The sequence below is a fragment of the Haliotis asinina genome, chromosome 3 (assembly GCF_037392515.1).
Source record: "Haliotis asinina isolate JCU_RB_2024 chromosome 3, JCU_Hal_asi_v2, whole genome shotgun sequence".
NCBI lineage: Eukaryota > Metazoa > Mollusca > Gastropoda > Lepetellida > Haliotidae > Haliotis > Haliotis asinina.
Window position 1 is genome coordinate 15,570,579 of NC_090282.1, and position 12,288 is coordinate 15,582,866.

At 39.8% G+C, this 12,288-nt stretch overlaps 1 protein-coding gene across 1 annotated transcript in view; it reads right to left on the bottom strand.

The window, feature by feature from the left end:
* The window catches only part of LOC137277551 (uncharacterized), a 62,717-nt gene that overhangs the window by 5,217 nt on the left and 45,212 nt on the right, over nucleotides 1-12,288 (bottom strand). The window contains exons 14-25 of the mRNA XM_067809335.1: nucleotides 11,147-11,191; nucleotides 8,992-9,116; nucleotides 7,921-8,091; nucleotides 6,976-7,076; nucleotides 6,220-6,333; nucleotides 5,313-5,559; nucleotides 3,864-3,966; nucleotides 3,303-3,406; nucleotides 2,587-2,694; nucleotides 1,759-1,855; nucleotides 1,045-1,169; nucleotides 329-421 (exon numbers count right to left, since the gene is read on the bottom strand). Of these exons, the coding sequence (XP_067665436.1) occupies nucleotides 329-421; nucleotides 1,045-1,169; nucleotides 1,759-1,855; nucleotides 2,587-2,694; nucleotides 3,303-3,406; nucleotides 3,864-3,966; nucleotides 5,313-5,559; nucleotides 6,220-6,333; nucleotides 6,976-7,076; nucleotides 7,921-8,091; nucleotides 8,992-9,116; nucleotides 11,147-11,191 (1,433 nt within the window). The remainder of the gene's footprint in view (nucleotides 1-328; nucleotides 422-1,044; nucleotides 1,170-1,758; nucleotides 1,856-2,586; nucleotides 2,695-3,302; nucleotides 3,407-3,863; nucleotides 3,967-5,312; nucleotides 5,560-6,219; nucleotides 6,334-6,975; nucleotides 7,077-7,920; nucleotides 8,092-8,991; nucleotides 9,117-11,146; nucleotides 11,192-12,288) is intronic.

Genomic DNA, 12,288 nt, shown 5'->3' on the forward strand with positions numbered 1-12,288 from the left:
TTGCAAAAACACTTTCTGACTGAGTGAGTGGTTTGGTTTACGTTAACAGCATTTCAAGGAAAGCATGGTGTGTTGTTAACAAAAGAAGTGAAAGTTTAAGATTGTTTATACCACTTTGGTGAGCATGGCAGTATACTGATACAAATCCTAGAAACATAATCAGGCAAATTTCTTTCATGCCACAATAACAGTTTGCTAGCCCTCCAAGGGATGCAACTCTGCAAAATGAACTGTGGCCACTAACATGACACAGGCAACCATGCTCAAAAACTTGTTTTGTGTAAGTGGTCCAGAAGTGTTTAAAGTGTATAAAACTGGAGGAACCTACAAAGTACAGGTACTTGAACTCCTGGTCTGTCAGCAGGTGGTTGTTGATCTGCTGTAGGGCTTCCTCAACCAGCTCCAGGTTCAACTCGTAGTCCTGGCAACATCCACAGGTAAACACAGTCAAAGCAGGGTCAGACACTGAGAGAGGGAGGCAAGGCAGGGCCAGACACTGGGAGAAGGAGACAAGACAAGGTCCAACACTGGAAAAGGATGGCAGGGACGGTCAGATAGAGGGACAGAGAGTTCAGGCAGGGTCAGATACAGAGGGAAGTGGGTCAGATAGAGGGAATCAAGGCAGGGTCAGATGCAGGGAAAGGAAGGGAAAGGATGGTCAAAGACAGGGAGAGTTGTTCCACAAAAGTTTAAAGACAGGGAGGAGGATAAAAAATACATGCATATAAAATAAAATACACGCACGTCAGTTCATCTACATTTTGTTCTTACTTTGCAGCTAGGATACAGGTTTGGATCAGACAAACCAGAAATCAGTAGTGTGAGTGAGCCTGGACAAAATACAAACCAATACATGGGTAGGTATAAAGGACATCAGGTTAAGTTGTCAATGAATCCATACGTCATCATGAATGTAACAATTCTGATTTTAATTGAATGCGTAAATAAAGCATAGAACAGCATAAGACATCCATTCTGATTTTAGAAGTTTTGCACAAGCTTTCATTTTTCAAGGCACATGAATGATGGAAGTACATAACCCACCGGGTCTGGATGGAGCTTGTTGTATAGATGACTCTGCTGTCTACGGAATTCTGATGACCTTTGGTTGTCTGCCTGGCTGGAGAAGAACACCTCGTTACTGAGGATATCCAGAAGGAGCTTCTCACCTGGGAACACAGGCAAACATAGAGTCACAGCATGGCGATACTGATGCAGGAGACACAGAATTATTAGGAAGGGATGCATGGAAATTGCTGAAGGCATACAGAATTATTAGAAAAGGAGATGCAGATTTATTTCAGTAAGGGACACTGGGTTATTGCGAAAGGAGATGCAGAATTATTGCAGGAAGGGATGCAGCGCGATTAAATGAAGGAGATGCAGAATTATTGCACAAGGGGATGCAAAATTTTTGCAGTAAGGAGATGCAGAAGTATTGCAAAAGGGGATACAGAATTCTATCAAAAGAGAATGCAGAATTAATGCAGAAGGGCATACAGAATAACTGCCAGAAAGGATGCCGAATTATTGCAGGAAGGGATGCAGAATATTGGATCAAGGAATGCAAAATTATTGCAGGATGCAAAAGGGAATTATAACAGAGTGAAATGCAGAATTACAACTGGAGATGCCGAAATATTGATAGAAGGGATGCTGGGTTATTGCCAGATTCAGTTTGTGTTCACAGAGTTATTGCTGGGTGACACTGGGAGTAGTCTACCTTACTCTCTCATCGGATACCGAGATAGTACCTACCTTCTAGCTGCTGCAGGCGGTTGTGGATATCATGGATTTTCTCTTTGGTCCTCTCCCTCTCCAGGTTCAGCTGGCGGACCTCTGGATCTGAACTCAACTGGACACATAGCACAATACACTGTATGTTTAACATATAGTATAGGTTTAACACCATACTCTGTATGTTTAGCATCATGTAGTACAGATTTAACACCACAGAGTAGCTATAGGTTATGTATGCTGACTTCTTCCCATTCCATCTCCTTGATGACATTTTCACTCTGATTATTGTGTACATCATATTCTTCAATCATAAGATGAATGGTGGGGTAGCCTAATGGTTAAAGTGTTTGCACCTCACACCGAAGACCCAGGTTCAATTCCCCACATGGGTACAATGTCTGAAGTCCAATTCTGGTGTCCCCAGTGTGATATTGCTGGAATATTGCTAAAAGCGGCATAATACTACCCTCACTCACTCTATTTGTGTGCATTATGACTTGTGTGTATGATGCCGACTCTTTTAGACCGTTGTGAATGATACTGGGAAAGAAGGACAAGATGTCCTAAACTTCCCACAATTCCAGTTCAACAATTCAACATGTCTAATGACTTCCTCAATAATATCCTAAAACACTATTACTCTGGGGACATTTGCATTGTGTTGGAGGTAGATATCAATCATAGTCAGATATAACTAAATATCTTCTAATTAAGAAGGATGCTTGACAGTGCATGCTTTTAAATTATTTCACTTAACACTGACAACAGCGTTACACATTTCCTACTAGTTCTCCTGTCACCAATACACTGTGTTGTCAGTAGACAGAAGTAACATGCAGCACTGACCATGGTGAGCTGGGCCTCAGTCAGTCTCTCCACAATCACCACATCTGGAATTGGTTCACCTCGGCGCCGGGGCGTTGCCATCTCCATCTCCTTGTCCTTTTTAGATTTCTGAAAGGAAAATGTGCATTCTGTTTTTCAGTGCATTTTCTTTTAATATCATCAGAAGGCAAACAGTTACCTCCCTTCCAAAGTTCAAATTTCATACCACTTGTGAAATTTCTGTTAGATTAAATACATTTGTAAATTAAGTTGGAATGTCTCACTAACAGCAGCCTTTGAAAAATGTCTTATTTTAGGCAAGCTATGAATATTACAGGAAACTGAATTTCACTTGTTCTAGGAATGTTGCATGTTACTTGAATGTACATCACTTGAAATGATTGAAGACAGAGTGAGTGAGTGATCATGGTTTTACGCTGCATCTTAGCAATATGTGGGGAATTAAACCTGGGTCTTCGGAGTGACGACCAAAGGTCTGACCACTAGGCAACCCTATCCCCCCATGGTTAATGACAGTGACAGAGGACATCTTCCTACACCACGATACCCAAGGAAGATGCCAATATCCACCATTACTCTTTCCACTTTTATTCACTGGACTTTTAAATTTTTTTCAGCACAGTTTAGTCGTCCAACAGACCGATTCTCAGGTTATTACATTGTCAATGGTATTTTTAGTTGATTATTTTAATTATTTCTGTTGGTTGTCTGCCTACCTTCCCTTTCTTTCCCTTCTTCTTGTCTGGGGGTACATAATCATGGGCACATACATCTGGATGCAGGGTCCTTGTGCTCTCTGCCAGCATTGACACTCGCTGCACTGTACAAGCACAGATCCACTGACATAAATTTACCTGATCAACGACTCTACATAATTGATTATAACTTCCATAAATTTCAAACAAACTTTCTAGTATTGTACTCATTACCCCAGCTTTAGGGACAACAAAATGTTCCATGTTGATTCTGGAAACTAGTATTACACATAATTTAGGCTTGTAAAGAATAATTTTCTAAAAGGTCACTGTTTAACAAGAAACAATTGTGTAACAATAGCATACTTTTAAGTTCTTAAAAACTGTCAAAACATTTTGCAATCAGTATTACAAAAACTCTGTTAAATGATAAAGACATTGAAGGAGGAGTGATGAAGTAAATGTTTAATGCCAGCAATATATAAACCATCAGTTGATAGGAAGACCAATGCTATTGGAAACGATGATACATGTATGCAATAAGGCATGATATTCCATGCTATAGCTGTGGTATATACTGACTATCTAGCTGGGTGAGCTGAGCCTCCAGGCCTGCAGCCTTCTGCTGCAGACTGTCCAGGGTATACACAATCTTCTCGCGGTACTCCTCAGGAATGTTCTGTCCCTGCACAATGACAAGACATGTCTGAACCAGACAAGCCAGTGATTGTTACAAGAAGCATAAGTCCAATTCCATAAAGACTAAAAACAAGAAGACAAAGTCCACAATATCCCCTGCAACTGCAAAATATTGTTCATTAATATATCTACAAAGTATGATTACAGCATGCCAATGTTTTAGTGTGCATATGGCACAGCAGCAGGACAGTACTGTAAGGTTTTTCGGTTTTGCTAAGAAAAAGAACACTTCCACCAAATTCAATCAAGGTCAAACGTGTTGCCATGGAAATGCAAAATTATTTTATTCAGAAATCCAAACCTACCAAAAGGCACCAGACCTAACTATGTGCCAAGTTCGGTGAAGAAATAGTGAACTGTTTTAGAGCTCTGCTCTAGTGTAAACCCCAATATATGTACCAAGTTTGATGAAGCTAGCATGTATAGTTTGGAATATCTGCTCCAGATAAGTTTACATCCTAATTATTAGTCACAGTCACAGCCTAAATCATGTTTCCATGGAAACGGCAAAAATAAAACTCATATCTCGGTCTAAACCCCAAAAGGCACATCTAGGGATTATGCATGATATGTGTACCAAGTTTGATGAAGCTAGCGTGTATAGTTTGGAAGATCTGTTCTGGACAACATGACATCCTCATCATCAGTAATAGTCACAGCCTTAGTAATGTTTCCATGGAAACCAAAAAAAATAAAAAATAAAAAAAAATAAAAAAGAAATAAAAAAAAGTTGCTATCTGTGTGTAACCCCAAAAGGCACATCTAAGGATCATGTTCGTATCACGTTTGGTCACACTATCATGAATAGTTTAGGAGATATGCTTCTGACGAAGTATGGCAGATGGACATACGGATGGAACTCGTTTCTATATCTCCCGCCACTTCGTTGTTGCGGGGGATAATTAGCCAAGTCACGGAGCCTAACCAGATGATCCACACTGTAAGCTCTTAACACAGCTCTTATTCTAACATGAAACACCCATGGTGAATTCAGTGAGTAGGTGAGTGTGGTTTTACGCTGTTTTCAGCAATGTTCCGGCCATAGTACAGAGACGGACACCAGAAATGGGCTTCACACATAGTACCCATGAAGGGAATCAAACTCAGGTCTTTGGTGTGGCAAGTGAGCACTTTAACCACTAGGCTACCCCACTCTACAGCATACTGGGCACACATTACAAGTTAATCCGCTGATTGATTACCACTGAACTACAGTAAGATCCTAATCTGGAGGCAATGCTCAACAGGGCAGGTACAGACACACTGACACTGATACAGCAGGTAAGGGGGACAACTCAAACTACAAGTTTAGACTTCTCTCAATAAGCTCACGATATTGCTTGTTATGCTCTGTCTGTGGTTGATAAGAAGCATGTCCCGTGCCAACTTCAGCTCGTGCTCAGACAAACTGTCTTCCTCTGACTTCTTTGATGATTTCTTGCCCTTGCCCTTGATCTTGACCACCTCTCTGACCTCTCTTTCCACAGGTTCGGCAGCTGCTTGTGGGCGTTTGAATCTTGGTGTCTGGTCAGTTACCATGTTGTCAAAGATGACCTCATAGAAGGGCAGGCGGTTGGGACTAGTGGAAGACATAGACTAATGTGTGAAATGAAGATGGACAAAAAAATTCTGTGACATGAACAGATGAAAATAATATTATGAACGATATTTAATTGAAATAAAAATTTAGCTTTCAAAGGTGCTAGGTATTTTATGAAACTTCAAATGCTGAACTGTTCAAGTAAGTCAGGCAATAATTTCCTCAGAGCTGTCATGAATGTATGTGTATTTTGCAAGGAATCAAATACACCATACAGTCTTATACAAAATGAGTGTTTACAAGATCACAGGAAACATGCTTCAGTGAGTGAGTGAGTTTAGTTTTATGCCACACTCAGCAGTATTTGAGCTATATGGCAGTTGTCTGCAAAGAATCGTATCTGGACAAGATAATCCAGTGATCAACAGCATGAACATCAATCTATGCAACTTTGATATGATGACATGTGCCAACCCAGTCAGTGAGTCTGACCATCTGATCCAGTTAGTAGCTTCTTATAACAAACATGGGTTACCAATTCTAACCGGATCTTCATGGTGTGTTCAGTATGATAATACTCAAGGCTATACAATTATTTTTCTCCAATAACCAACTCTCATGATCATCTTAGCAGTCCTGAACAGATGGAGCCTGGAAATTGGAACTGCATGCTTTGGGAAGTGCAAGTTGTGGACATACTTGATAATGCAGTATTTGGCAAGGAAGTCAAGTGGATCACTGACTTCTTGCAGGGCACCTGCTGACATGGGGGCTTCAGCTGGCCGAGACTTTTTACGATAGTGCATCTTGGGACTGTAAGTAAGAGTGATTCACATGGTATTTTGATAACAGTTGTGGCACAATACATGTACAATGTCAGGAAGGACAACAATGTATGGATGAGCAACTTCTTTATTGCAGTGAGAGCAACATTTCGGTGTAGGTTCTAACACCATTATCAAGCAAGTGCCTCCTAAGAACAATGTCATTCACATTATGTACAATGTCATTCACTAGTACAAACAGGTGAGGTTCAGCAGTGTAAAGTAGAACTGGTATAAAGAAATCCTTTAAACTGTGATACAACACACATTTCCCTTTACAAATTACTCACACACTGGTAATTGTAATTTCCCCCTTAAATCTGTAACTGTAAATTCTCCCTAAAGATTAAGTGGAAATATGCAGGAGGGAACTTTGTGCTGTGTCATTACTTTATTGCTCACAATAAAGACTGCTTGCCCAGATATTTTACTTTCTAAAGAAATGGAGATATTATTAGGATATTATAAACTTAAAGCTGACTTAGTACCAGTGCAAGTAAGGTGTCTACATAGTTAGGCTGAACTTTTCACGGGCACCAGAACCCTGTGACAAATCATTTGCCGTTATTTATAGGGGCAAGATACAAGCAGGACAAACTTACAACATTGCTGAATGTGGTGTAGCACTTACAGTCTCCTCACTTTTGGGGGTGATTTCCTTTTCTTTGGGGGAGCCTTCATTTCAGGGGGTCCCTCCACAAAGAACTTCTGCGCCTTGGACCTCTTTCCTTCCTGAAAGAGTAAACACGAGAGAACAAGTGAGAATTGGAAACTCAACCTGAAAGATTAACATGATTAAATATTCCACCTTGGTGAGACAGAAATGGACACACCAAGAAATACAGTTAAAAAATTTGCTCATCATGGCATCAAGGCTGACTGACTGAGTATGATTTTATGCTGGTTTGGGCAATATTCCATCAATATCATGGTGGAGGACACCAGAAATGGGCTCCAGACATTGCACCCATGAGGGAATTGAAGCTGATTTGGTAACTTTACTTTAAAACTAGAAGTGCTATCCGTTTCCAATTTGGTATGAGGCTCTATAATTCTTCTACCATTGGGGATTTTAATTGTCCTAATTTATCACTCAGTAATAAGAAACTTGTCGATAAGAGCTGTCATTATTTCAAGTCACAACAACACCTCACATGTCAAGGGTGTTGAGCTACTTACCACAGTCCTGAAGCATTTTCTGCCAGAATATACACCCATTCAGAGTGTGAATGTCATCATGAGAAAGAGAAGGGAACAATCCAAATGTAGGATGGAAGTATAATGTTAACTGATACACGTAATTATGTAGAGTGGTGAAGGATGATTACCAAGTTTGAGGCCAAGTCTTACCTATCCTGAGGCAGCAGGGTAGCCTAGTGGTTAAGGTGTTTGCTCATCACACGGAAGACCCGGGTTTGATTCCCCACATGGGTACAATGTGTGAAGCCCATTTCTGGTGTCCATTGCTGTGACATTGCTGGAATATTGCTTCAAGTGGCATAAAACTAAATTCGCTCACTCACTCACAATTATCTACAGAATGATTATAACAGTGTTGCTTGGACAGGAATATCACCTTCTGTTCCTGTCTATACTGTGGTAGATCTGGCATGCTGACATTGGGGACATACTCCTCCTGAAGGGGTGGAGTCAATGTCTTCTCTCTGCTAGGGGGCAGAGGGCTCCAGTCATCCACAGATTTGGTCTCCTCTGGCTCAGGGGTCACTTGAGGGGTAACCTCCGGGCTCTGAAAGTTCATCCCACCTCATCATATGGTCCAAAAACAAACACAGAGTCTGCATGGACTGCAATCCAAATAGTAGTATCACATCAGAGCTTAACTGAACAAGCTTGGGCAGTTAGCACTATGACTGCCATTAGTAACTTGAAGGGGTCCTTTAGAATTGTCTCCTTCAAATTACCTGGCTTTACAGTAATCCACTTGTTCTATAAAATGCTCTTGATCTAGGCTATCATCATTTGTTATCTTAATATGTATGCATGCATAGATGCATGTTTGTGTGCATGCATCCTTGTGTCTCACCATTTTGTATTTCTCACCTGAAGGAGGCATAGAAACACTGTTTCATAGATAAGGAAGCTGATATCCAAAAATGTTTGACACGTGCCCATCACTTCTAAATGCCCTTTAGTTTCCCTTACAAGTTTCTAACGAAGACTGTACAGAGGAACACCAGTAACTGGACCAACTTATTGTTGACATATACAGGCTTAGAAGATTATGTTACATCAGACCTGTGAAGATCCAGTTAGAATTGATCTTCATAAATTATATTTGTCATAACAGGTGAACAGGATTGAGTGGTAATCCCCACTGACTTGTTTGACACACGTCATCGTATCCCTATTGCGTAAATCGATGCTGATGCTGCTGTCTGTTCCATATTCAATTATTTACAGGCCAACGTCATATTGCAGACTGTGGTGTTAAATAACCTCACGCACTCACTCATATCACCTTATGCTGTATTAGCTAAGGATAACCCTGATCCACTAAATGTTGGCTTGGACTAACGTGTAAGTAACTTTGACTCTGTTACCTATAGATACATCGGTAAGATGTGAAAGTGCCTTGCCCTCCTTACAGTCATCACAAAAAGCTTTTGATATTTACAGCAATTCTCACCTTCCGTCTTGTGAATTGTATTGGTGAGCGTTCTTTCTTGATAATAGCTGATCTCTGCTTCTTGGGGCTTGCGGGGCTGAGGGACTGACATGGACTTTCTGTTGTGCTGGCTTCCTTACCAGAGTCTGAGTAAAGTACAAGTGTTATCATCAGTTTGGGACATAACCTTGGCCGTCAAGATATGGTTAGGCGACATAACACTGGCCATCAACATACCATTAAGGGACGCAACCCTGGCCATCAAAATAAGGTCAAGTCACACAACCTTAGACATCAAGGTATTGTTACAGGACATAACCCTGGACACCAAGATATGGTTAGGGGACATAGCCCTGGACATCAAGGTATGGTAAAGGAACATAACAATGGATATCAAGATACGGATAGATGACAATAACTCTGCTTTATCATAACATAACCCTGGCCATCAAGATATGGGGGGTAGGGGACATAACCGTATCAACATACAATCAAGGGACATAACCCTGGGAATCAAGATAGGGTCAGGGAACATAGGCCTAGCAGTCAGCAAGCAGAAATCATAATTCTTGACCTCAGCAAGTGTTCATGCAGTCAATATTTAGAGGTCATAATTCTCAATTTCAGCATGTGCTTATACCTTCCTGCAAACTGCTAGGGATGCATTTATGGCACATGACCTTGACATTAAATATCCACTGAATGGGATGAAATCATCCAGTCCTCCTGTGTTTATTTTTCTACAGGGGAATTATTCACACTGAAGCTGAAATACATTATTATTTTCACTTACAATCAGTGATGTTTGTCTGGATGGAACAAAGGCCATACACAAGGTATATTCAAGGCAGAGGTTATTGGCAGAAATTCTGCCATTAAGTACATCAATAAGGTATGTCTCGTCTCCCAGCATGATAAGTTTATATAGTTTTATACAGATTGATACAGCGCCAATATCCAGATCATATTCTCAAAGGTGCATTGCTTTCCCCCCAAAAATGGAAAAAATTTTTTAGAGAAAGAGAGTCTTGTCATGTTGTTTCATGACATAATACTAAACGCATATAACAGAAACGTAAGATGGGTGATTCATCACTCATGATATTCAATTACTCACAACAGGCTTAGTCACTAAAAAACAAGAATCATCAGAAGATGACATATCCACCCCAACCCCCAAGCCCCAAAATATTTGAAAGGACAAATCATCTGACAGTTACTTGATGTTTTCTTAATTCAAACTAAGTTTGAATCCAATCCGTGGAAATCATGAAAAATATAAATGCCATATATCTGTAAACAGCAAAAGGCGGCACTTCATGAGCTGTCTCATATATCTGCCACGATTGATTGAAAGATACGAAATGGTATTCACTTTGTGCTCCGGAAACCAAGCCCATCCCTCCGTTTTGAGACTATATCCAAATTGTTTCCATGGAAACCGGGAAAATGAAGATGCCTAAAATTTGTAAATAGCGAAAGGCACCACTTAGGCGTCTAGCTCACGTCTGCCACCTTTTGCAGAAACATATTCAGAAGTTTTCAAGGTGTACTCAGTAAACAGCCCATCCTTCCCTTTTGAGACTAAGTACAAATTGTTTCCATGGAAACCAAGAAAAATAAACAGGACAAAATTCTTTAAATAGCAAGAGGCACCACTTCAAGATTTGAGATATACCAAGTTTTGCTGAAAGATATTAAGTAGTTTTCGAAATGTGCTCCGGAAACAAAACATACCTCTCACTTTCGAGACTAAGTCTGAAACGTTGCTATTGAAACTGAGTAAATAATAATTCATAAAAACCTGTAATTAGCAAAAGGCATCACTGTAGGTTCTGACTGATGTATTTGCAAAGTTTTGCAGAAAAATATTGAACGGTTTTTGAGTTATGCTCTGGAAACGAAACCCACCCCACCATTAGACTAACACCAAAACGTTCCATGGAAAAACAAAACAAATAAAAATACCAAAAATCTGTAAACAACAAAAGGCACAACCATAGGTGCATGTTATTATATATACCAATATCGGTTTTAAAATATTGAACAGTTTTTGAGTTAAGAACTGAAAGCAAAATGATTAGACGGAGGGATGCATGGACAGACAAGGCGTCGACAACATTACATGCCTGGGGGATAATAGTAATTAGCCAGATAATAATAATTAGCCACTCACCATATTGTTCATCTTCTCCTAGACCTGGTAACTCTAAATCAGTTTCTGTAACAGGAATGTTATAAAAGCTTGGTTAACTAAATTTTAACATGCACATAATTTGGGACACTGAGAAAAACTACAGGTAAGGCTAAATAAAAAAAGTGAAATGTTTCTTGGTCATCGGTGCGTCACTTTTCATTGAGTGCAGTCTTTTATAGCCATTTAAAAAAAATAATTTCGACTTGGCCGTGTCCCGATCATCTTTTTGTCTACTATAAGAATGTGTGACTGTAAGGACGAGAGTGACTGAATCTACAACTCATTAACACGTGCTAAACTTCCCAAGTTGTATATCTGAGAGAAACAAATAAAAAAGTGTTCCTCCCTTGTCACTTTAAAAAAAAAATGTGCCCAAGAAACACTTAAATTTTTTATGCAGCCTATGTTATATATGTCTGCCTTCACTCACCTCTACCATCCAGAGTGTTTTCAGCATCAGAGCTAGTCAGTGAGACTATCTTGAGGGCTCGTTCTCGAGCCTGTTCCATTATGGTGAAATCCTTTGATTTTATTTCCTATTTTAAATGATAACATGATACCAACTTGAGATTTCTTTTGTAAGACACAGATAGAACATGTACCTCAACATGGTACCTCATGGAAAAGACTAACCGTTTAAACATCCATCAGCATGTTATACACTACGTTGACTATAGTTAGCAAAATAACAGCACCCCCTGTACACTGAAGAGGCATTTGATTTGGCACATGGAGTTCCACTCTCCATGCGTTAACTAACCATGAATCCCTTGTGGTACTACCACATCATAACCTAACACATTTCAACAACTGATAAACACACTCTTCATATTCACAAAATCAAATACAATATTCATTTATTTCTCTCTTCAAATATTGCTAGATCAGATTTTAGATCTCTAACTCTTTAAGTGTTTCAAGATTATGATCTGGTATGGTGTTGAATGACTTGGACTTCTGTAAGAAAGTATCTATTCTTGTCATGAAATTGTCCCCTTCTCTACAGGAATTTTTCCTGGGGAGAAGGCATTACTAGGTAAGTTTGTCCATTTCACATTGACATGGGCAGTATTGTTCTCAGTGGAACTTATTTCATATCAAACTGATTGTTGCTGATGTAA